The sequence below is a fragment of the Oncorhynchus mykiss genome, chromosome 19, assembly GCF_057628025.1.
Source record: "Oncorhynchus mykiss isolate SJ-2025 chromosome 19, ASM5762802v1, whole genome shotgun sequence".
Classification (NCBI taxonomy): domain Eukaryota; kingdom Metazoa; phylum Chordata; class Actinopteri; order Salmoniformes; family Salmonidae; genus Oncorhynchus; species Oncorhynchus mykiss.
The window spans coordinates 488,331-515,000 of NC_143040.1; the positions used below are offsets into that span (position 1 = coordinate 488,331).

At 47.6% G+C, this 26,670-nt stretch overlaps 2 protein-coding genes across 3 annotated transcripts in view; both read left to right on the forward strand.

The window, feature by feature from the left end:
- Window positions 1–444: 444 nt before the first annotated feature.
- On the forward strand, window positions 445–19,755 carry LOC118936874 (small integral membrane protein 14). 2 transcript variants are annotated; one of them, XM_090209518.1, is made up of 5 exons: window positions 445–762; window positions 5,851–5,934; window positions 9,570–9,618; window positions 9,781–9,942; window positions 14,837–19,755. In XM_090209518.1, exons 2-5 carry the CDS (start codon window positions 5,860–5,862, stop codon window positions 14,842–14,844), a joined length of 294 nt encoding a protein of 97 aa, XP_090065644.1. In that variant the 5' UTR covers window positions 445–762; window positions 5,851–5,859; the 3' UTR covers window positions 14,845–19,755. The 2 variants fall into 2 exon arrangements, with proteins under 2 accessions (XP_090065644.1, XP_090065643.1); XM_090209517.1 differs by having other exon boundaries at window positions 9,781–9,938.
- Window positions 19,756–20,087: 332 nt separating this feature from the next.
- Window positions 20,088–26,670, forward strand: part of LOC110518820 (UDP-glucose 6-dehydrogenase) — a 24,038-nt gene continuing 17,455 nt past the window's right edge. Inside the window, exons 1-2 of the mRNA XM_090209516.1 lie at window positions 20,088–21,342; window positions 24,700–24,861. Of these exons, the coding sequence (XP_090065642.1) occupies window positions 24,700–24,861 (162 nt within the window). The 5' untranslated portion in view covers window positions 20,088–21,342. The remainder of the gene's footprint in view (window positions 21,343–24,699; window positions 24,862–26,670) is intronic.

A 26,670-nucleotide genomic window follows, 5' to 3' on the forward strand; every position in this document is an offset into this window, starting at 1 on the left:
GTATTAGGTTATTCTTCATAATGTACTCCATCTGTCACCGGGGTGATTGATTGACCATGTATGGTTTGTTTACTTTCCGTACGTCGTCGCATCTTAACTCGCTCTTGACTTTGATTGGCTGAAATGATATCCCGCTGGATATCTAAACCAATCGGATGTCTGAGACAGTTGAAACGCTGAGTTGGAGAAAAAAAAAAAAAAAACGAAAGTTTCCACGTTACCACAGTCACAAAGTCAACATTGCTAACCTTATGCAAAACCTTAAATAGCATTTTGATATAATTTATTTTCATACATCTTTACAATATAGCCAGTGTGGTTAAGATTTAAAATACAATTGAAAAAAAGAAATTGTAGAAATAGGCGCTATTTATGACTTTATGGCTGTGGTAACTAGTGACGAGCAAAAACACGAGTTCCCTGTCTACTCGCAGATCTCGCGTGATGTCCGTGACGTGGCTGTCGCGTACTGTATCAAAAGCTTGGGTGTTATCATTAGTTCCCCGTTTTGCAACTAAAACCACCGTTTCTATTGGACAGTATCGGGTAGGTCCCCTCCCGTTTCGTTTGCCTCCGTTTATGGAACGTGTTGCAACAGAATTGGCATAATGAATGAGCCCCTGGAAATCTTCTACTGTACAGAGATGAAAACAGTTTGGCCAGCTGTGGCTTTCTGATAACGTGTCTACAGTCGGGAACGATAACAACAAGAAACATACATTCCCTGGACTCTAAAAGCTGCGTCTGGATCAGTGTGTTCAGGTAAGTGTCGTCTCTCTGTCCCTTCAATAACACAGCAAAACGCAAATGCACTGGCAGCGCTGGGTAAAAGTACTGAATCTACAGGGTAGGGAGCGTAAACGCATCCACACGTAACGAATGAAGTTTTGAATATAACATGCATCAAACAGCTCCAATGCGAAGTTGCACCTCCATTTGGCTAGACGGCACCAACAGATCTGGGTCCAGGCTAGACGGCACCAACAGATCTGGGTCCAGGCTAGACGGCACCAACAGATCTGGGTCCAGGCTAGACAGGCACCAACAGATCTGGGTCCAGGCTAGACGGCACCAACAGATCTGGGTCCAGGCTAGACGGCGCCAACAGATCTGGGTCCAGGCTAGACGGCGCCAACAGATCTGGGTCCAGGCTAGACGGCACCAACAGATCTGGGTCCAGGCTAGACGGCACCAACAGATCTGGGTCCAGGCTAGACAGGCACCAACAGATCTGGGTCCAGGCTAGACGGCACCAACAGATCTGGGTCCAGGCTAGACGGCACCAACAGATCTGGGTCCAGGCTAGACGGCACCAACAGATCTGGGTCCAGGCTAGACGGCACCAACAGATCTGGGTCCAGGCTAGACGGCGCCAACAGATCTGGGTCCAGGCTAGACAGGCACCAACAGATCTGGGTCCAGGCTAGACGGCACCAACAGATCTGGGTCCAGGCTAGACGGCACCAACAGATCTGGGTCCAGGCTAGACGGCACCAACAGATCTGGGTCCAGGCTAGACAGGCACCAACAGATCTGGGTCCAGGCTAGACGGCACCAACAGATCTGGGTCCAGGCTAGACGGCACCAACAGATCTGGGTCCAGGCTAGACAGGCACCAACAGATCTGGGTCCAGGCTAGACGGCACCAACAGATCTGGGTCCAGGCTAGACGGCACCAACAGATCTGGGTCCAGGCTAGACGGCACCAACAGATCTGGGTCCAGGCTAGACGGCACCAACAGATCTGGGTCCAGGCTAGACGGCGCCAACAGATCTGGGTCCAGGCTAGACGGCGCCAACAGATCTGGGTCCAGGCTAGACGGCACCAACAGATCTGGGTCCAGGCTAGACGGCACCAACAGATCTGGGTCCAGGCTAGACGGCACCAACAGATCTGGGTCCAGGCTAGACGGCACCAACAGATCTGGGTCCAGGCTAGACGGCGCCAACAGATCTGGGTCCAGGCTAGACGGCGCCAACAGATCTGGGTCCAGGCTAGACGGCGCCAACAGATCTGGGTCCAGGCTAGACGGCGCCAACAGATCTGGGTCCAGGCTAGACGGCGCCAACAGATCTGGGTCCAGGCTAGACGGCACCAACAGATCTGGGTCCAGGCTAGACGGCACCAACAGATCTGGGTCCAGGCTAGACGGCACCAACAGATCTGGGTCCAGGCTAGACGGCACCAACAGATCTGGGTCCAGGCTAGACGGCGCCAACAGATCTGGGTCCAGGCTAGACGGCACCAACAGATCTGGGTCCAGGCTAGACGGCGCCAACAGATCTGGGTCCAGGCTAGACGGCACCAACAGATCTGGGTCCAGGCTAGACGGCGCCAACAGATCTGGGTCCAGGCTAGACGGCGCCAACAGATCTGGGTCCAGGCTAGACGGCACCAACAGATCTGGGTCCAGGCTAGACGGCACCAACAGATCTGGGTCCAGGCTAGACGGCACCAACAGATCTGGGTCCAGGCTAGACGGCACCAACAGATCTGGGTCCAGGCTAGACAGGCACCAACAGATCTGGGTCCAGGCTAGACGGCACCAACAGATCTGGGTCCAGGCTAGACGGCACCAACAGATCTGGGTCCAGGCTAGACGGCACCAACAGATCTGGGTCCAGGCTAGACGGCACCAACAGATCTGGGTCCAGGCTAGACGGCACCGACAGATCTGGGTCCAGGCTAGACGGCGCCAACAGATCTGGGTCCAGGCTAGACGGCACCAACAGATCTGGGTCCAGGCTAGACGGCACCAACAGAAGTTGCACCTATATTTTTCGAGTTTTTACATAAAACGGATCAGAGAACCGAAGTCATGCCGGAAAATGAAAATTGCGGTGTGTGGCGTAATATGGAGGACCCGACAAGTCAGCCTCTTCCCTGTAAATGTCATGTAAAACTCCCGACAAAAAAAATAACTTCACTTCAAATTATCCGCAGTCATGACTTCTGGTTTCAATTACATTTATCAGCCAACTTACAAAGCAAATTACTTTTGTGAATGTATAGGTACACAAAATAAGTTTGCCATCTTGCTAGCCAACTATAGCCTACTAATGTTAGCCTTTTACTAACTGTTAGTGCTGCGTGAACCAGTTGCTATCGTCGCTTAGCTTCCAGCTACATTAAAGGAAACAAACGCTTTGAAATACATAACGCCCCATCTAACCACTTATCAAATAATGTTGCCGGTATATGCGGTTATCTTAGGCCACGTTTTTTTCACTCGTTAATGACAAAGTTTGTTTTCGTTTTTATTATAGTTCCATAATATAAGACAGGAGGACTTTGTCAGCCTTGGATGTGTTCGCCCAGAGACTAGCTGCTAACTAGTTACAGTTGGGGCGGCAGGGTAGCCTAGTGGTTAGGGAGTTGGACTAGTAACCGGAAGGTTGCAGGTTCTAACCCCCGAGCTGACAAGGTACAAATCCGTCGTTCTGCCCCTGAACACCCACTGTCATTGTAAGTAAGAATTTGTTCTTAACTGACTTGCCTAGTTAAAAAAATATATATTGAACTGAAGAGGCCTAACTTTACTGCTGTTCTGTTAAAATGGTGATTTGGCTCTGGAAGCCTAAACCAGCTAAATACTCCCATGAATCGATTCTCTATTGCTCTACGGTTCTAGAAAAAATAATTTCACAAATGCAACATTTAAAAAAAAACAGTATTTTGTTGAGTGACATGTTTGTGGCCGTTTGTCACAGGTTCAGAGACTCAGATAATTCATCGGGTAGTCCACAGGTGTTCAGAGACTCAGATAATTATTCAGGTCGTCCACAGGTGTTCAGAGACTCAGATAATTATTCAGGTCGTCCACTCTGTCTTCTGTTGACACACAGGTGTTCAGAGACTCAGATAATTCATCAGGTCGTCCACTCTGTCTTGTGTCTGTTTTCTCTTAATAACAAGCGTTGTGACATGGAAATACGGTCGTGTGGGAACTCTAACCCTATAAAGTAGCCTTTTAAAATATATATTTGTATTATTTCTAGCCGATATGAAAGATAAGGTCCTTATGCTTTCAAAACCAGTAGAGCAAGCGATGCCTGTTAATGTTCAGACCGAGAGGCGGGTCTCTTAACAAACCCCGCCCCCACAGAAGATGCTTTCGTCCAATGACTCGTATGTAATGGAACTGAAAATCATGATCAAGGGCTACAGTGACGTTAGCATCTAACATTTGCTAACAGGCTAAGCATCTAACATTTGCTAACAGGCTTAGCATCTAACATTTGCTAAGCATCTAACATTTGCTAACAGGCTAAGTATCTAACATTTGCTAAGTATCTAACATTTGCTAAGCATCTAACATTTGCTAACAGGCTAAGCATCTACCATTTGCTAAGTATCTAACATTTGCTAAGCATCTAACATTTGCTAACAGACTTAGCATCTAACATTTGCTAACAGGCTTAGCATCTAACATTTGCTAACAGGCTTAGCATCTAACATTTGCTAACAGGCTTAGCATCAAACATTTGCTAAGCATCTAACATTTTGCTAACAGGCTTAGCATCTAACATTTGCTAAGCATCTAACATTTGCTAACAGGCTAAGCATCTAACATTTGCTAACAGGCTACGTATCTAACATTTTGCTAACAGGCTTAGCATCTAACATTTGCTAACAGGCTACGTATCTAACATTTTGCTAACAGGCTAAGCATCTAACATTTGCTAACAGGCTAAGCATCTAACATTTTGCTAACAGGCTAAGCATCTAACATTTTGCTAACAGGCTAAGCATCTAACATTTGCTAACAGGCTAAGCATCTAACATTTTGCTAAAAGTCTAAGCATCTAACATTTGCTAACAGGCTAAGCATCTAACATTTGCTAACAGGCTAAGCATCTAACATTTGCTAACAGGCTAAGCATATAACATTTGCTAACAGGCTAAGCATATAACATTTTGCTAACAGGCTAAGCATCTAACATTTGCTAACAGGCTAAGCATATAACATTTGCTAACAGGCTACGTATCTAACATTTGCTAACATTTTGCTAACAGGCTAAGCATCTAACATTTTGCTAACAGGCTAAGCATCTAACATTTTGCTAACAGGCTAAGCATCTAACATTTTGCTAACAGGCTAAGCATCTAACATTTTGCTAACAGGCTTAGCATCTAACATTTTGCGTTTTGTTTCCCCATCAGAGACATTCTGTAATTTAACCTTTCTACCTCGCCCCTCCCCTACATGGCCCCTCCCTACATGGCCCCTCCCCTACATGGCCCCTCCCCTACATGGCCACTACTCATTAGATTGGTCTCTGTTTTGTTTCTAGGGTGGTAATGTGTACCTACCTAACTAGCTAGGTAGGTAACTATGTACAGATCATTCAGCACCAGTAAAAGGCTCCAGGATCTGCTTTGTTTTACCTGTGAAACCATTTCCTCATTGCTTGTTGTTTGGCCTAAATGAAATGAGAACCACAGTCAGCGACTGTGTAAATAAGTTACACAACGGCCAAGGAAACATTTACCTGTAGCCTCTCTGAGCTACTGCACCTGCCAAGAGGTCCGGGCATTTTATGGCACAGGTAGCCAGTGGGCCTGGTCAAAAGTAGGGGGGGGCATCTGGGATGTCAATGTGATCTCCTCTCTGGGGGGGGGGGGGGGGGGGGGGCATCTGGGATGTCAACGATGTCTCCTCTCATCGCAGGTGTGTGTGTGTGTGTGTGGTCTCATCCCAGGTGTGTGTGTGTGTGTGGTCTTATCCCAGATGTGTGTGTGTGGTCTCATCCCAGGTGTGTGTGTGTGTGGTCTTATCCCAGATGTGTGTGTGTGGTCTCATCCCAGGTGTGTGTGTGGTCTCATCCCAGGTGTGTGTGTTTTGTCAGGTGATCGTAATGGCGGAGGGAGGCTTTGACCCCTGTGAGTGCATCTGCACCCAGGAGCACGCCATGAGACGACTCATCAACCTGGTAAGAGTGTGTGTGTGTGTGTGTGTGTATCTGTGTGTGTGTGTATCTGTGTGTGTGTGTGTGGGTATGTGTGTGTGTGTGTGTCTGTGTGTGTGTCTGTGTGTGTGTGTGTCTGTGTGTGTGTGTATGTGTGTCTGTGTGTGTGTCTGTGTGTGTGTGTGTGATGGAGAGAGATTCCTGTGAAACTGTGTCTTCCGCATTTACCCCAATCCACGTCATCATTCAATCTGATTAAAACTGACGGCAGGATGCAGCATGACCCTGATGGGGGGGGGGGGGCACTTGTTCACTTCCCTCAGTACATTAGATATAGTTTGCCCATGCCTCGACCAATCCAGTCTTTTTTTTTTTTTACATTTGAGAGAGATCATCATTAATGTATACAGACATAATATGACATTTGTCTTTATTGTTTTGAAACTTCTGTATGTGTAATGTTTACTGTTAATTTTTATTGTTTATTTCACTTTTGTTTATTATCTACCTCACTTACTTTGGCAACGTTAACATATGTTTCCCATGACAATAATGCCCTTAAATTGAAGAGAGAGAGAGAGAGAGAAAAAGGCGAGAGACACAAGGAGAGAAGGAGGGAAGGGAAAAGTGTGTGGGACTGTGGAGGCTCTGAGCCAGCAGCATATCCTGGTTCCTGCTGTCTGTCTCTCTGTGTTTGTCTTGAGGACTGACAGATAGACACACACACACACACACACACACACACACACACACACACACACACATAGATGGTGTCTCTCTCTCTTTCTGTGCTTCAAGGTAGTGATTAGAATGTTGCAACAATGGAATGCTGGGAGGCGGGGGTGTAAATCTGTTTTAGAATGCGCTCCAGTCAACCAGGCCATCTCATTGGTCCCTGTGTACAGGTGTGTCTATGTGGCCAGCTGTCATTGGTCCAGCACAACCATGAGAGTTTCGTCATTTGCCTACAGACAGAGCGGGACCCTGAACCACAGCTTAGTCCTTAACTTCCTGGGAGTTGTCCAATATTTTATTTTAATGAACATACAGAGATTTCTAAGTATATATAGATACAGATTTATGTTGAGTTATGATGTACATGTACACTACTGTTCAAAAGTTTTTGGGTCACTTAGAAATATCCTTGTTTTTGAAAGAAAAGCAACATTTTTTTTGTCCATTTTTAAATGACATCAAATTGATCAGAAATACAGTGTAGACATTGTTAATGTTGTAAATGACTATTGTAGCTGGAAACGGCTGATTTGTTATGGAATATCTACATAGGCCCATTATCAGCAACCATCACTCCTGTGTTCCAATGGCACGTTGTGTTAGCTAATCCAAGTTTATCATTTTAAAAAGGCTAATTGATCATTAGAAAACCCCTTTTGCAATCCTGTTAGCGCAGCTGAAAACTGTTGTACTGATTTGAAGAAGCAATAAAACTGGCCTTCTTTAGACTAGTTGAGTATCTGGAGCATCAGCATTTGTGGGTTCGATTACAGACTTAAAATGGCCAGAAACAAAGACCTTTCTTCTGAAACTCGTCAGTCTATTTTTGTTCTGAGAAATGAAGGCTATTCCACGTGAGAACTTGCCAGGAAACTGGAGATCTCGTACAACGCTGTGTCCTACTCCCTTCACAGAGCAGCGCAAACTGGCTCTAACCAGAATAGAAAGAGGAGTGGGAGGCCCCGGTGCACAACTGAGCAAGAGGACAAGTACATTAGAGTGTCTAGTTTGAGAAACAGACGCCTCACAAGTCCTCAACTGGCAGCTTCATTAAATAGTACCCACAAAACACCAGTCTCAACGTCAACAGTGAAGAGGCGACTCCGGGATGCTGGCCTTCTAGGCAGAGTTCTTCTGTCCAGTCTCAACGTCAACAGTGAAGAGGCGACTCCGGGATGCTGGCCTTCTAGGCAGAGTTCCTCTGTCCAGTCTCAACGTCAACAGTGAAGAGGCGACTCCGGGATGCTGGCCTTCTAGGCAGAGGTCCTCTGTCCAGTCTCAACGTCAACAGTGAAGAGGAGACTCCAAGATGCTGGCCTTCTAGGCATAGTTCCTCTGTCCAGTCTCAACGTCAACAGTGAAGAGGCGACTCCGGGATGCTGGCCTTCTAGGCAGAGTTCCTCTGTCCAGTCTCAACGTCAACAGTGAAGAGGCGACTCCGGGATGCTGGCCTTCTAGGCAGAGGTCCTCTGTCCAGTCTCAACGTCAACAGTGAAGAGGTGACTCTGGGACACTGGCCTTCTAGGCAGAGTTCCTCTGTCCAGTCTCAACGTCAACAGTGAAGAGGCGACTCCGGGATGCTGGCCTTCTAGGCAGAGTTCCTCTGTCCAGTCTCAACGTCAACAGTGAAGAGGCGACTCCGGGATGCTGGCCTTCTAGGCAGAGTTCCTCTGTCCAGTCTCAACGTCAACAGTGAAGAGGCGACTCCGGGATGCTGACCTTCTAGGCAGAGTTCCTCTGTCCAGTCTCAACGTCAACAGTGAAGAGGAGACTCCGGGATGCTGGCCTTCTAGGCAGAGTTCCTCTGTCCAGTCTCAACGTCAACAGTGAAGAGGAGACTCCGGGATGCTGGCCTTCTAGGCAGAGTTCCTCTGTCCAGTCTCAACGTCAACAGTGAAGAGGTGACTCCGGGATGCTGGCCTTCTAGGCAGAGTTCCTCTGTCCAGTCTCAACATCAACAGTGAAGAGGCGAGTCTGGGATACTGGCCTTCTAGGCAGAGTTCCTCTGTCCAGTGTCTGTGTTCTTTTCCCATCTTAATCTTTTATTTTATTTTGGCCAGTCTGAGATATGGATTTTTATTTGAAACTCTGTCTAGAAGGCCAAGCATCCCGGAGGTCTAGTTTTGTGTTCGTTGAAGAGGGCGAGAGCTGCCAGGCGACTTCCATTATCTCATAGGAATTGAATGATTCATTGAAAACCACAAGATCTGTCTCTCTGCCTGTCTCTCTGCCCGCCTGTCTGTCTGTCTCTCTGCCTGTCTCTCTGCCCGCCTGTCTGTCTGCCTCTCTCTGCCCGCCTGTCTCTGTCTCTCTGCCTGTCTGACTCTCTCTGCCTGTCTGTCTGTCTCTCTGCCTGTCTCTCTGCCTGCCTGTCTGTCTGTCTCTCTGCCTGTCTGTCTGTCTGTCTCTCTGCCTGTCTGTCTGTCTCTCTGCCTGTCTGCCTCTCTGTCTGTCTGCCTGCCTGTCTGTCTGTCTCTCTGTCTGTCTGTCAGCCTGTCTGCCTGTCTGCCTGCCCGCCTGTCTGCCTGTCTGTCTGTCTGTCTGTCTGTCTGTCTGTCTGTCTGTTTGCCTCTCTGTCTGTCTGTCAGCCTGTCTGTCAGCCTGTCTGTCTCTCTGCCCGCCTGTCTGTCTCTCTGCCTGTCTGCCTCTCTCTGTCTGTCTCTCTGCCCGCCTGTCTGTCTCTCTGCCTGTCTGACTCTTCTGTCTGTCTCTCTGCCTGTCTGTCAGCCTGTCTGTCTGCCTGTCTGCCTCTCTGTCTGCCTGCCTGTCTCTGTCTGTTTGCCTGGTCTAATAAGGATAGAACAAACACGATCTGTAAACTCATGTTCTCCCCCCCCCCCCTCTCTCTCTCTCTCCGCCCCCTCTCCCCCCCCCCCTCTCTCTCTCTCTCTCTCCCCCCCCTCTCTCTCTCCTGTGTCCACCAGCTACGTCAGTCTCAGTCCTACTGTACAGAGACAGAGTGTCCTCAGGACTGTATGTATGCTTTATATCACCACACACTGACCCACATTTAAGCTTCGTGCTGATCTAAACAACACTTCCAGTGGAGATACACACTTTGTTTTTCAGTGTTGGTTGATACACCGTCCAGCCAAGTGGTTATTAACGGGACTGTCTTTCTCTGTGTCCCTCCAGTACCAGGACCCAGTGGCTCAGTAGGAGGTGGAGACCTGACTGTCCCCGTGGTTCTGATGGGCTGGATGGTTCTGGTTCTGCTCCTCTTCCTCCTCAGACCCAACAGCCTCAGAGGATCCCCAGCACCGCCTGCCGGCAAACCTACTGGACCTCACAGTGTAGGTATGGAGGGAGGAGGAGGGAACCTACTGGACCTCACAGTGTAGGTATGGAGGGAGGAGGAGGGATAGAGGGAACCTACTGGACCTCACAGTGTAGGTATGGAGGGAGGAGGAGGGAACCTACTGGACCTCACAGTGTAGGTATGGAGGGAGGAGGAGGGAACCTCCTGGACCTCACAGTGTAGGTATGGAGGGAGGAGGAGGGAACCTACTGGACCTCACAGTGTAGGTATGGAGGGAGGAGGAGGGAACCTCCTGGACCTCACAGTGTAGGTATGGAGGGAGGAGGAGGGAACCTACTGGACCTCACAGTGTAGGTATGGAGGGAGGAGGAGGGAACCTACTGGACCTCACAGTGTAGGTATGGAGGGAGGAGGAGGGAACCTACTGGACCTCACAGTGTAGGTATGGAGGGAGGAGGAGGGAACCTACTGGACCTCACAGTGTAGGTATGGAGGGAGGAGGAGGGAACCTACTGGACCTCACAGTGTAGGTATGGAGGGAGGAGGAGGGAACCTACTGGACCTCACAGTGTAGGTATGGAGGGAGGAGGAGGGAACCTACTGGACCTCACAGTGTAGGTATGGAGGGAGGAGGAGGGAACCTCCTGGACCTCACAGTGTAGGTATGGAGGGAGGAGGAGGGAACCTACTGGACCTCACAGTGTAGGTATGGAGGGAGGAGGAGGGAACCTACTGGACCTCACAGTGTAGGTATGGAGGGAGGAGGAGGGATAGAGGGAACCTACTGGACCTCACAGTGTAGGTATGGAGGGAACCTACTGGACCTCACAGTGTAGGTATGGAGGGAGGAGGAGGGATAGAGGGAACCTACTGGACCTCACAGTGTAGGTATGGAGGGAGGAGGAGGGAACCTACTGGACCTCACAGTGTAGGTATGGAGGGAGGAGGAGGGAACCTACTGGACCTCACAGTGTAGGGAGGAGGAGGGAACCTACTGGACCTCAAAGTGTAGGTATGGAGGGATAGAGGGAACCTACTGGACCTCACAGTGTAGGTATGGAGGGAGGAGGAGGGATAGAGGGAACCTACTGGACCTCACAGTGTAGGTATGGAGGGAGGAGGAGGGAACCTACTGGACCTCACAGTGTAGGTATGGAGGGAGGAGGAGGGATAGAGGGAACCTATTGGACCCCACAGTGTAGGTATGGAGGGAGGAGGAGGGATAGAGGGAACCTACTGGACCTCACAGTGTAGGTATGGAGGGAACCTACTGGACCTCACAGTGTAGGTATGGAGGGAAGAGGAGGGAACCTACTGGACCTCACAGTGTAGGTATGGAGGGAGGAGGAGGGAACCTACTGGACCTCACAGTGTAGGTATGGAGGGAGGAGGAGGGATAGAGGGAACCTACTGGACCTCACAGTGTAAGTATGGAGGGAGGAGGAGGGAACCTACTGGACCTCACAGTGTAGGTATGGAGGGAGGAAGAGGCATAGAGGGAACCTACTGGACCTCACAGTGTAGGTATGGAGGGAGGAGGAGGGATAGAGGGAACCTATTGGACCCCACAGTGTAGGTATGGAGGGAGGAGGAGGGATAGAGGGAACCTACTGGACCTCACAGTGTAGGTATGGAGGGAACCTACTGGACCTCACAGTGTAGGTATGGAGGGAGGAGGAGGGAACCTACTGGACCTCACAGTGTAGGTATGGAGGGAGGAGGAGGGAACCTACTGGACCTCACAGTGTAGGGAGGAGGAGGGAACCTACTGGACCTCACAGTGTAGGTATGGAGGGATAGAGGGAACCTACTGGACCTCACAGTGTAGGTATGGAGGGAGGAGGAGGGATAGAGGGAACCTACTGGACCTCACAGTGTAGGTATGGAGGGAGGAGGAGGGAACCTACTGGACCTCACAGTGTAGGTATGGAGGGAGGAGGAGGGATAGAGGGAACCTATTGGACCCCACAGTGTAGGTATGGAGGGAGGAGGAGGGATAGAGGGAACCTACTGGACCTCACAGTGTAGGTATGGAGGGAACCTACTGGACCTCACAGTGTAGGTATGGAGGGAAGAGGAGGGAACCTACTGGACCTCACAGTGTAGGTATGGAGGGAGGAGGAGGGAACCTACTGGACCTCACAGTGTAGGTATGGAGGGAGGAGGAGGGATAGAGGGAACCTACTGGACCTCACAGTGTAAGTATGGAGGGAGGAGGAGGGAACCTACTGGACCTCACAGTGTAGGTATGGAGGGAGGAAGAGGCATAGAGGGAACCTACTGGACCTCACAGTGTAGGTATGGAGGGAGGAGGAGGGATAGAGGGAACCTATTGGACCCCACAGTGTAGGTATGGAGGGAGGAGGAGGGATAGAGGGAACCTACTGGACCTCACAGTGTAGGTATGGAGGGAACCTACTGGACCTCACAGTGTAGGTATGGAGGGAAGAGGAGGGAACCTACTGGACCTCACAGTGTAGGTATGGAGGGAGGAGGAGGGAACCTACTGGACCTCACAGTCTAGGTATGGAGGGAGGAGGAGGGAACCTACTGGACCTCACAGTGTAGGTATGGAGGGAGGAGGAGGGATAGAGGGAACCTATTGGACCCCACAGTGTAGGTATGGAGGGAGGAGGAGGGATAGAGGGAACCTACTGGACCTCACAGTGTAGGTATGGAGGGAACCTACTGGACCTCACAGTGTAGGTATGGAGGGAAGAGGAGGGAACCTACTGGACCTCACAGTGTAGGTATGGAGGGAGGAGGAGGGAACCTACTGGACCTCACAGTCTAGGTATGGAGGGAGGAGGAGGGAACCTACTGGACCTCACAGTGTAGGTATGGAGGGAGGAGGAGGGATAGAGGGAACCTATTGGACCCCACAGTGTAGGTATGGAGGGAGGAGGAGGGATAGAGGGAACCTACTGGACCTCACAGTGTAGGTATGGAGGGAACCTACTGGACCTCACAGTGTAGGTATGGAGGGAACATACTGTACCTCACAGTGTAGGTATGGAGGGAGGAGGAGGGATAGAGGGAACCTACTGGACCTCACAGTGTAGGTATGGATGGAACCTACTGGACCTCACAGTGTAGGTATGGAGGGAGGAGGAGGGATAGAGGGAACCTACTGGACCTCACAGTGTAGGTATGGAGGGAGGAGGAGGGAACCTACTGGACCTCACAGTGTAGGTTTGGAGGGAGGAGGAGGGAACCTACTGGACCTCACAGTGTAGGTATGGAGGGAGGAGGAGGGAACCTACTGGACCTCACAGTGTAGGTATGGAGGGAGGGGAGGGATAGAGGGAACCTACTGGACCTCACAGTGTAGGTATGGAGGGAACCTACTGGACCTCACAGTGTAGGTATGGAGGGAGGAGGAGGGATAGAGGGAACCTATTGGACCCCACAGTGTAGGTATGGAGGGAGGAGGAGGGATAGAGGGAACCTACTGGACCTCACAGTGTAGGTATGGAGGGAACCTACTGGACCTCACAGTGTAGGTATGGAGGGAAGAGGAGGGAACCTACTGGACCTCACAGTGTAGGTATGGAGGGAGGAGGAGGGAACCTACTGGACCTCACAGTGTAAGTATGGAGGGAGGAGGAGGGAACCTACTGGACCTCACAGTGTAGGTATGGAGGGAGGAAGAGGGATAGAGGGAACCTACTGGACCTCACAGTGTAGGTATGGAGGGAGGAGGAGGGATAGAGGGAACCTACTGGACCTCACAGTGTAAGTATGGAGGGAGGAGGAGGGAACCTACTGGACCTCACAGTGTAGGTATGGAGGGAGGAGGAGGGAACCTACTGGACCTCACAGTGTAGGTATGGAGGGAGGAGGAGGGATAGAGGGAACCTATTGGACCCCACAACGCAAGTATAGAGGGAGGGGGGGGGTAGAAGAGGGGGGTGGATGGGGGAGAGGAGGGTGGATGGAGGGGGGGAAGAGGAGGGTGGATGAAGGGGGGGAAGAGGAGGGTGGATGGAGGTGGGGAAGAGGAGGGTGGATGGAGGTGGGGAAGAGGAGGGTGATTGGAGGGGGGAGAAGAAGAGGAAGGTGGATGGAGGAGGGTGGATGAAGGGGGGAGGGGGAGAGGGGGGGTGGATGAAGGAGAAGAGGGTGGATGGAGAGGAAGAGGGTGGATGGAGGAGAAGAGGGTGGATGGAGAAGAGGAGGGTGGATGGAGGAGAAGAGGGTGGATGGAGGAGAGGAGGGTGGATGGAGGAGAGGAGGGTGGATGGAGAAGAGGAGGGTGGATGGAGGAGAAGAGGGTGGATGGAGGAGAGGAGGGTGGATGGAGGAGAGGAGGGTGGATGGAGAAGAGGAGGGTGGATGGAGGAGAAGAGGGTGGATGGAGGAGAAGAGAGTGGATGGAGGAGAGGAGGGTGGATGGAGAAGAGGAGGGTGGATGGAGGAGAAGAGGGTGGATGGAGGAGAAGAGGGTGGATGGAGGAGAGGAGGGTGGATGGAGAAGAGGAGGGTGGATGGAGGAGAGGAGGGTGGATGGAGGAGAAGAGGGTGGATGGAGGAGAAGAGGGTGGATGGAGGAGAAGAGGGTGGATGGAGGAGAAGAGGGTGGATGGAGAAGAAGAGGGTGGGTGGAGGAGAAGAGGGTGGATGGAGGAGAAGAGGGTGGATGGAGGAGAAGAGGGTGGATGGAGGAGAAGAGGGTGGATGGAGAAGAGGAGGGTGGATGGAGGAGAAGAGGGTGGATGGAGGAGAAGAGGGTGGATGAAGGGGGGTGGATGAAGGGGGGGAAGAGGAGGGTGGATGAAGGAGAGGAGGGTGGATGAAGGGGGGTGGATGAAGGGGGGGAAGAGGAGGGTGGAGGGGAGGAGGGTGGATGGAGGAGAAGAGGGTGGATGAAGGGATGGTTTTGATATTGTTGTATGTATTTGTTTATTGACCGTTGTTCCTCCTGTTTAACAGAGTCGTGACCAGGATCCCCCAGCTCCACCGGTGGACTAGCAGCAGAACCAGACGGAACAGAACCGGAGAGAACCAGACGTTCTACTGGACAACCCAACATCTCCACAGGACGTTCTACTGGACAACCCAACATCTCCACCAGACGTTCTACTGGACAACCCAACATCTCCACAGGACGTTCTACTGGACAACCCAACATCTCCACCAGACTGGACAACCCAACATCTCCACCAGACGTTCTACTGGACAACCCAACATCTCCACCAGACGTTCTGCCCGTTCTACGTTGGTACCCTGGAACCCAACAGCTTACTGCGACCTCCGACCCCTGTACATCACAATGCATTTCCTGTTTAGTGTACTACTTTAGACCAGAGCCCTATGGGGGTAGTGCAATACTTTAGACCAGAGCCCTATGGGGGTAGTGCACTACTTTAGACCAGAGCCCTATGGGGGTAGTGCACTACTTTAGACCAGAGCCCTATGGGGGTAGTGCACTACTTTAGACCAGAGCCCTATGGGGGTAGTGCACTACTTTAGACCAGAGCCCTATGGGGGTAGTGCACTACTTTAGACCAGAGCCCTATGGGGTAGTGCACTACTTTAGACCAGAGCCCTATGGGGTAGTGCACTACTTTAGACCAGACCTCTATGGGGTAGCGCACTACTTTAGACCAGAGCCCTATGGGGTAGTGCACTATATAGGTCAGGGTTGGGGGGGGGTGTGATCCACAACAAAGATCTGACATCATCAGGCGGGGCCACAGTTGATCACGGGCCTTGTAACTAATCTAACTCAGAGGGGAATGTAGGGACCAGATCGACCTTGTATACTGTCCTCTTTCCTCTGGGCATCACCGGCTGGGTCTCAGATGGCCTTTCTAGTGCACTACATAGGGCTCTAGTCAGAATTAGTGCACTACATAGGGCTCTAGTCATAATTAGTGCACTATATAGGGCTCTAGTCAGAATTAGTGCACTACATAGGGCTCTAGTCAGAATTAGTGCACTACATAGGGCTCTAGTCAGAATTAGTGCACTACATAGGGCTCTAGTCAGAATTAGTGTACTACATAGGACTCTAGTCAGAATTAGTGCACTACATAGGGCTCTAGTCAGAATTAGTGCACTACATAGGGCTCTAGTCAGAATTAGTGCACTACATAGGGCTCTAGTCAGAATTAGTGCACTACATAGGGCTCTAGTCAGAATTAGTGCATTACATAGGGCTCTAGTCAGAATTAGTGCACTACATAGGGCTCTAGTCAGAATTAGTGCATTACATAGATTGGGGTGCAATTTGGGACTCAGATATTAATTTGTTATGGTCAACTAGCTAGTCACTAGTCATCTAGTTTATTGATGGTCTGATCAACTAGCTAGTCATGTAGTTTATTGATTGAATCACTTAGCAACAGGAGAGGGGGAGGGGCTCTTCAGAATCAACACCCCGACATTCCGCGGTGATGTCACAATGGATCTGAGTGTAGCGCGCGTTGATGATGTCATAGTGTAAGTTCCACTGTGTTGTTGTGTAGTCAGGTCATGGGGGGTGTATTCATTATGTCTATTCTGTTGCAAAACGTTTTTTTTTAGTTTGTTGCAACAACAAAAACGAACAAAAAATGTTTTGCATCAGAAACCATTTTTTTTACTCCAGAGTTTCTATTGGACAAATGTCAGTAGGTTCCTCCCCCATTTCGTTCTGTTTGCTTTCGTTTGGTTTGTAAAATGGTAAACGGTTTCCGTTGCAAGATGTAATGAATACACCCCAGGGTTTTTTATTTTTTACCCCAGGGGAGGGGGGGTCTGAGGTTGGCAGGGGGGGTTCAGAGTTGGGCAGGCAGGGGGACATGGAATCACTCTGGGGCCTTAAGTATGTGCACTACTTAGGCACCCTATTCCCCATATACATTATAGTGCACTACTTATGCACCCTATTCCCTATATACATTATAGTGCACTACTTAGGCACCCTATTCCCTATATACAGTATAGTGTTCTACTTAGGCACCCTATTCCCTATATACAGTATAGTGCACTACTTAGGCACCCTATTCCCTATAAACAGTATAGTGCACTACTTAGGCACCCTATTCACTATATACAGTATAGTGCACTACTTAGGCACCCTATTCCCTATATACAGTATAGTGCACTACTTAGGCACCCTATTCCCTATATACAGTATAGTGTACTACTTAGGCACCCTATTCCCTATATACAGTATAGTGCACTACTTAGGCACCCTATTCCCTATATACAGTATAGTGTACTACTTAGGCACCCTATTCCCTATATACAGTATAGTGCACTACTTAGGCACCCTATTCCCTATATACAGTATAGTGCACTACTTAGGCACCCTATTCCCTATATACAGTATAGTGTACTACTTAGGCACCCTATTCCCTATATACAGTATAGTGCACTACTTAGGCACCCTATTCCCTATATACAGTATAGTGCACTACTTAGGCACCCTATTCCCTATATACAGTATAGTGCACTACTTAGGCACCCTATTCCCTATATACAGTATAGTGTACTACTTAGGCACCCTATTCACTATATACAGTATAGTGCACTACTTAGGCACCCTATTCCCTATATACAGTATAGTGTACTACTTAGGCACCCTATTCCCTATATACAGTATAGTGCACTACTTAGGCACCCTATTCCCTATATACAGTATAGTGCACTACTTAGGCACCCTATTCCCTATATACAGTATAGTGTACTACTTAGGCACCCTATTCCCTATATACAGTATAGTGCACTACTTAGGCACCCTATTCCCTATATACAGTATAGTGCACTACTTAGGCACCCTATTCCCTATATACAGTATAGTGCACTACTTAGGCACCCTATTCCCTATATACAGTATAGTGTACTACTTAGGCACCATATTCCATATATACAGTATAGTGCACTACTTAGGCACCATATTCCATATATACAGTATAGTGCACTACTTAAGCACCCTATTCCCTATATACAGTATAGTGCACTACTTAGGCACCCTATTCCCTATATACAGTACAGTGCACTACTTATGCACACTATTCCATATATACAGTATAGTGCACTACTTAGGTATGTCAACAACAAAAGGAGGGCACTATATAGGGAATAGGGCTCTGGTCTATAGTAGTACCACTATATAGGGAATAGGGCTCTGGTCTATAGTAGTACCACTATATAGGGAATAGGGCTCTGGTCTATAGTAGTACCACTATATAGGGAATAGGGCTCTGGTCTATAGTAGTACCACTATATAGGGAATAGGGCTCTGGTCTAAAGTAGTACCACTATATAGGGAATAGGGCTCTGGTCTATAGTAGTACCACTATATAGGGAATAGGGCTCTGGTCTATAGTAGTACCACTATATAGGGAATAGGGTCTATAGTAGTACCACTATATAGGGAATAGGGCTCTGGTCTATAGTAGTACCACTATATAGGGAATAGGGTCTATAGTAGTACCACTATATAGGGAATAGGGCTCTGGTCTATAGTAGTACCACTATATAGGGAATAGGGCTCTGGTCTATAGTAGTACCACTATATAGGGAATAGGGCTCTGGTCTATAGTAGTACCACTATATAGGGAATAGGGCTCTGGTCTATAGTAGTGTACTATATAGGGAATAGGGCTCTGGTCTATAGTAGTGTACTATATAGGGAATAGGGCTCTGGTCTATAGTAGTACCACTATATAGGGAATAGGGCTCTAGTCACTAGTAGTGCACTATATAGGGAATAGGGCTCTAGTCACTAGTAGTGCACTATATAGGGAATAGGGCTCTAGTCACTAGTAGTGCACTATATAGGGAATAGGGCTCTAGTCACTAGTAGGGCACTATATAGGGAATAGGGCTCTAGTCACTAGTAGTGCACTATATAGGGAATAGGGCTCTAGTCACTAGTAGGGCACTATATAGGGAATAGGGCTCTAGTCACTAGTAGTGCACTATATAGGGAATAGGGCTCTAGTCACTAGTAGGGCACTATATAGGGAATAGGGCTCTAGTCACTAGTAGGGCACTATATAGGGAATAGGGCTCTAGTCACTAGTAGTGCACTATATAGGGAATAGGGCTCTAGTCACTAGTAGGGCACTATATAGGGAATAGGGCTCTGGTCTATAGTAGTACCACTATATAGGGAATAGGGCTCTGGTCTATAGTAGTACCACTATATAGGGAATAGGGCTCTAGTCACTAGTAGTGCACTATATAGGGAATAGGGCTCTAGTCACTAGTAGTGCACTATATAGGGAATAGGGCTCTAGTCACTAGTAGTGCACTATATAGGGAATAGGGCTCTAGTCACTAGTAGTGCACTATATAGGGAATAGGGCTCTAGTCACTAGTAGTGCACTATATAGGGAATAGGGCTCTAGTCACTAGTAGTGCACTATATAGGGAGTAGGGCTCTGGTCTATAGTAGTGTACTATATAGGGAATAGGGCTCTGGTCTATAGTAGTGTACTATATAGGGAATAGGGCTCTAGTCACTAGTAGTGCACTATATAGGGAATAGGGCTCTAGTCACTAGTAGTGCACTATATAGGGAATAGGGCTCTAGTCACTAGTAGTGCACTATATAGGGAATAGGGCTCTAGTCAGAAGTAGTGCACTATATAGGGAATAGGGCTCTAGTCACTAGTAGTGCACTATATAGGGAATAGGGCTCTAGTCACTAGTAGTGCACTATATAGGGAGTAGGGCTCTGGTCTATAGTAGTGTACTATATAGGGAATAGGGCTCTGGTCTATAGTAGTGTACTATATAGGGAATAGGGCTCTGGTCTATAGTAGTGTACTATATAGGGAACAGGTCTAACAGAGAGAAAGGGCTTCAACTATGCACTTTACCTTCCAAAACAACAAATAAACTGTAATACCACAGCTTCCTGGTCCGTTGTCTGACTTCCTGTCTGTCTGTCTGACTTCCTGTCTGACTGTCTACCTTCCTGTCTGACTTCCTGTCTGTCTGTCTCCCAGTCTGTCTGTCTGACTTCCTGTCTGTCTGTTTGACTTCCTGTCTGACTGTCTGACTTCCTGTCTGTCTGTCTGACTTCCTGTCTGTCTGTCTGATTTCCTGTCTGACTGTCTGACTTCCTGTCTGTCTGTCTCCCAGTCTGTCTGTCTGACTTCCTGTCTGTCTGTTTGACTCCCAGTCTGTCTGTCTGACTTCCTGTCTGACTGTCTACCTTCCTGTCTGACTTCCTGTCTGTCTGTCTCCCAGTCTGTCTGTCTGACTTCCTGTCTGTCTGTTTGACTTCCTGTCTGACTGTCTGACTTCCTGTCTGTCTGTCTGACTTCCTGTCTGATTTCCTGTCTGACTTCCTGTCTGTCTGTCTGACTTCCTGTCTGTCTGTTTGACTCCCAGTCTGTCTGTCTGACTCCCAGGGTGTCTGTGTGACTCCCAGTCTGTCTGTCTGTCTGTCTCCCAGTCTGTCTGTCTGACTTCCTGTCTGACTCCCAGTCTGTCTGTGTGTCTGTCTGACTCCCAGTCTGTGTGTCTGTCTGACTCCCAGTCTGTCTGTCTGACTCCCAGTCTGTGTGTCTGTCTGACTCCCAGTCTGTCTGTCTGACTCCCAGTCTGTCTGTCTGACTTCCTGTCTGACTCCCAGGGTGTCTGTCTGACTCCCAGTCTGTCTGTCTGACTCCCAGTCTGTCTGTCTGACTCCCGGGGTGTCAATAGATAAAGGTATTGTGTGAACAAGATTAACAACTCTCTGGCCTCTTCTCAAATCCAACCTAATCATTCATGTCCTATTTGTCAAAGTCATTTAAAAGCACATTTCAGTGATACTGTGATGATCCCAAATGGCACCCTGATTCCTACATAGTGCACTAGTTTGGACCAGAGCCCTATATAGGAGGCTATCTGGGACAGAAACAAATTCATTCCAGCTGAGCTCACCATGACAACGCTGTATTGTTAATCTTTCTGAACCCTGCCCCAATGCCGATCTAACCATTAATGACGTCTCACTCGCTGGTTGGCTGTACGCGACGCAGAACCCCGGAAGACTTTACTTCGCCCAATTTGTACAAGGGTCGCCACTAGTTACCACAGACACAAAGTTTTAAAAAACGCCGCCTATTTCGTAAATTTCTCTTAATTAAAATGTTATTTTAAACATTAACCACACTGCTAACCTTATACCTAACCCTAAATGATGAGCAAACATCTCATTTTTGTATGAATTTATACAATAGAGCCAATTTTGACTTTGTGACTGTGGCATCTAGCGGAAACCCAGCATAATATGCAACATTACAGAGCTCTCATTTGTAACTAACGGGTTTAAGTACAGCAACTATCGACACGCGATCCCTTCCACAACCCCAAAGATCTTCAAAGCAACAATATTTCAGTGATAAAATTGACATCGCGTCAGTAACATCTGATTATACCGATAACGGAAGTGAGTTTTTTTGCGAATTGAATTTTATCCGTGAGATCGGGTAGTTGTCTCCGCAGTGGTAAGTGTTTTACTACTCAATAGCTATGTAATTATTAATAAATTATAATAACGTTATAACTGTTACTGAAACCTTTGGACGCTCATATTTGTTGAGATTGACGTCTCTCTCTCTCTCTCTCTGATTCACTTTAGCCGAGTAGAATAATCCAACCAAGGGTGCGTTCGAAAATTCAGTTTTCTGACCCTAATTTCGGTGCTTGACTAATGTTAATTTGCTAGCTACTTCAAAAGATCACAAATGAGAGAACACCTCCAATCTGACACATTTTTACTCAACCAAGCAGAGCTGGTTAGGATGTTTTCATGTTATCCAGAGTGTTGCTGGACTGTAATTGTGCTGCTGGAAAACGATTTCATTACGTTTTTTTGCCCGACTGTTTACTGACACCGGCCATATTTAACGGGTGTTGATTGGTTCGTAAATTCATCCAGTGTTTCTGTGCTCTGCCACACTCAAGACGCCCTGAAATCGGAGTAGATAGCAGGAGTGAATTTTGCGAACGCACCCTAAATCAGAACGGAATAAATAAAAACATCCTGTATTAAACTGGTTTCCGACATTCTGGATTAATGCCTCGATGTCTGACTTCATTGTGGAAGTTGTTGTGCAGAGTTTAGCAGTGTAACGACCCTGGGTTTATAAACGCGGATATCGACTCTGCCACTTGAGCATACTTTCGGGGGCACGGTCGATATCACGCTGGACTTCGGGTTTAGAAGGTTGAGGGTTCAAGTCCCGCTCCCTGCCTGTTTCATTACAGTACTTTTACACACAGTTACGTAATAATCTCGTTTTCTTTTCCAACAACGTGCTCCGTTGCACAGACACAAAACTTTTCTCCAAATAGGCTAACATTATACCACTGTTTTTAAAATGAGCTATTTGGCTTCGGTTCCTTACTCAAGTGAGGGTCATATTCTCTGACGTTCAATTTGTCTCGTCTTTTCTAGTTTGTTTTATTAAGGTTTCTTCCCTCCAGGGAGTTGTTCCTTGCCAGTTGCCCACCAGGGTTGGGGAGTAACGGGTTACATGTGTAAATCCGCTACTTTACCAGAAAACATATTGTAGTCAGATTACAAATACTCTTTGAAAAACTAGATGATTACTTAAAAGGATTAGTTTTAAATTCAGAAAGGAGGTTTGTGGGGGAAAAAATGTTTGTGGACACTTCTCTGTTTTCTCAATGACCCGTCAAATCAGCATTGGGAAGAAAAAAGGCACAATGTTTAAATTTGTTCCACCTGAGTGAGTCTGACCACCAATCAGATACCACTAATGATGACACACCAAATGATGACCACCAATCAGAGACCACTAATGATGACATACCAAATGATGACCACCAATCAGAGACCACTAATGATGACACACCAAATGATGACCACCAATCAGAGACCACTAATGATGACACACCAAATGAGTTTTCATGGATCGCGGGGAAAGAGCAGGAGAAGGTTTTTCTAGGCTACAGTCCAAGCTGTGTCTTCCACAATGGTGCGACTGCTGTCGGCATCCAAACATGATCCAACTTGACTAAACGCTTGGAGGTAAAGACGACAGTAGTGGTTTAGTCTACGACGATACGGATATCACTTATTATTGATATCTACATAGCGCATTGGTGTGAATCGCGCTGCTGCTCTCTCATTTAGCTATTTGCGCCCGACGGATTGTGGTTGTTGTGGACGGCTGTTCACAAATCTAAACGTGTATTTGAACCCAATAATGATTGAATTTAAATACATTTTTAATCTGCCCTACCAATCATTGTTTTTGAAACCAGTGGACAGCGAGCTCTTGCCAACAGCTGCTCAATGCCCAATCAGTCTCCATGACAACAACCTCGTAAACAACAGAGTAGGGTTGGCTAATACGTCCTTAGTTTTCACAAAACTAAAGTCAGTTGTTTTAGGGTCCTGCTCAGGTAAAACAATTTGGTTAATCTATACTTTCATATTTCCAAGTCCTATTCTTGGAAGATTAAGGGCTATACATGACTGGAATTCTGATAGACTTTGTATTAAAAAAAACAAAGATATCATTTAATCGTATTGTTATATGTAGTAGAAAGCGATGGTTTAGAAGAAGCCTACATAACCAACCCATAAAGTAACATTTAACATCCATATATGGCCAACTATGTAAACTTCAACATTGATTTATCCTGCAATAGATGTCGTTTAATTGGTAACATACATTTTTGTCGTTTTCTAATGCCTCTTAAGGGGAAAGTAATCTAAAAGTAACTGAATGTAACTAGATTACATTACTGATTACTATTTTGGCCTGGTAACTAGTAACTGTAATAGATTACATTTAGACAGTAACCTACCCTGGTTGGATTACATTTAGACAGTTACCAACCCTGGTTGGATTACATTTAGACAGTAACCTAACCAACCCTGGTTGGATTACATTTAGACAGTAACCTAACCAACCCTGGTTGGATTACATTTAGACAGTAACCAACCCTGGTTGGATTACATTTAGACAGTAACCTACCCTGGTTGGATTACATTTAGACAGTAACCTACCCTGGTTGGATTACATTTAGACAGTAACCAACCCTGGTTGGATTACATTTAGACAGTAACCTACCCTGGTTGGATTACATTTAGACAGTAACCTACCCTGGTTGGATTACATTTAGACAGTAACCTGCCCTGGTTGGATTACATTTAGACAGTAACCAACCCTGGTTGGATTACATTTAGACAGTAACCAACCCTGGTTGGATTACATTTAGACAGTAACCTACCCTGGTTGGATTACATTTAGACAGTAACCTACCCTGGTTGGATTACATTTAGACAGTAACCAACCCTGGTTGGATTACATTTAGACAGTAACCTGCCCTGGTTGGATTACATTTAGACAGTAACCTACCCTGGTTGGATTACATTTAGACAGTAACCAACCCTGGTTGGATTACATTTAGACAGGATTACATTTAGACAGTTAACTACCCAACCCTGGATGCCACTAAAACTGTTTAGTTTTGAAGGCCATGTTCCTGACAAGCACTTGATATCAATAAAAATAATATTTTGACTGGTGTCTGTGTCTCTCTCTCTCTCTCTCTCTCTCTCTCTCTCTCTCTCTCTCTCTCTCTCTCTCTCTCTCTCTCTCTGTGTGTCTGTCTCTCTCTGTGTCTCCTCTCTCTCTCTGTGTGTGTGTCTCTCTCTCTCTCTCTCTCTCTCTCTCTCTCTCTCTCTCTCTCTCTCTCTCTCTCTCTCTCTCTGTGTGTCTGTCTCTCTCTGTGTCTCCTCTCTCTCTCTGTGTGTGTGTCTCTCTCTCTGTGTGTCTCTCTCTCTCTGTGTGCCTGTCTCTCTGTCTCTCTGTATGTCTCTCTAGATGTTTCAGATCAACAGAATTTGCTGTATAGGAGCAGGCTATGTGGGAGGACCAACCTGCAGTGTCATCGCCCACATGTGTCCAGAGATCCACGTGACAGTGGTCGACGTCAACGAATCACGGATCAACGCCTGGAACTCCGACACGCTGCCCATATACGAGGTACCGTATCACATACACACACACCGCACGTACACACAGACACACACCACACATACACACAGACACACACCACACGTACACACACACACACATAGACATACACACACCACACGTACACACACAGACATAATGCCGCACACCGAAACACACACAGACCACAAATATACACACACAGACACACAAACATACACATAGACGTCCAAGACTTGAACATTGTTGTCTGGCAATCGTGGTAGAGCTTGAAGAGTTCTGAACATACTAATGGAGAAATGTTATACAATCCAGGTGTTTAAAGCTCTTAGAGACTTACCCAAGACGACTCCCAGCTGTAATGACTCTTAGAGACTTACCCAAGATGACTCCCAGCTGTAATGACTCATAGAGACTTACCCAAGAAGACTCCCTGCTGTAATCACTCTTAGACTTACCCAGGAAGACTCCCAGCTGTAATGACTCTTAGAGACTTACCCAGGAAGACTCCCAGCTGTAATGACTCTTAGAGACTTACCCAAGAAGACTCCCAGCTGTAATGACTCTTAGAGACTTACCCAAGAAGACTCCCAGCTGTAATGACTCTTAGAGACTTACCCAAGAAGACTCCCAGCTGTAATGACTCTTAGAGACTTACCCAAGAAGACTCCCAGCTGTAATGACTCTTAGAGACTTACCCAAGAAGACTCCCAGCTGTAATGACTCTTAGAGACTTACCCAAGAAGACTCCCAGCTGTAATGACTCTTAGAGACTTACCCAAGACGACTCCCAGCTGTAATGACTCTTAGAGACTTACCCAAGAAGACTCCCAGCTGTAATGACTCTTAGAGACTTACCCAAGAAGACTCCCAGCTGTAATGACTCTTAGAGACTTACCCAAGAAGACTCCCAGTTGTAATGCCTCTTAGAGACTTACCCAAGAAGACTCCCAGCTGTAATGACTCTTAGAGACTTACCCAAGAAGACTCCCAGCTGTAATGACTCTTAGAGACTTACCCAAGAAGACTCCCAGCTGTAATGACTCTTAGAGACTTACCCAAGAAGACTCCCAGCTGTAATGACTCTTAGAGACTTACCCAAGAAGACTCCCAGCTGTAATGACTCTTAGAGACTTACCCAAGAAGACTCCCAGCTGTAATGACTCTTAGAGACTTACCCAAGAAGACTCCCAGCTGTAATGACTCTTAAAGACTTACCCAAGACGACTCCCAGCTGTAATGACTCTTAGAGACTTACCCAAGAAGACTCCCAGCTGTAATGACTCTTAGAGACTTACCCAAGACGACTCCCAGCTGTAATGACTCTTAGAGACTTACCCAAGAAGACTCCCAGCTGTAATGACTCTTAGAGACTTACCCAAGAAGACTCCCAGCTGTAATGACTCTTAGAGACTTACCCAAGAAGACTCCCAGTTGTAATGCCTCTTAGAGACTTACCCAAGAAGACTCCCAGCTGTAATGACTCTTAGAGACTTACCCAGGAAGACTCCCAGCTGTAATGACTCTTAGAGACTTACCCAAGAAGACTCCCAGCTGTAATGACTCTTAGAGACTTACCCAAGAAGACTCCCAGCTGTAATGACTCTTAGAGACTTACCCAAGAAGACTCCCAGCTGTAATGACTCTTAGAGACTTACCCAAGAAGACTCCCAGCTGTAATGACTCTTAGAGACTTACCCAAGAAGACTCCCAGCTGTAATGACTCTTAGAGACTTACCCAAGAAGACTCCCAGCTGTAATGACTCTTAAAGACTTACCCAAGACGACTCCCAGCTGTAATGACTCTTAGAGACTTACCCAAGAAGACTCCCAGCTGTA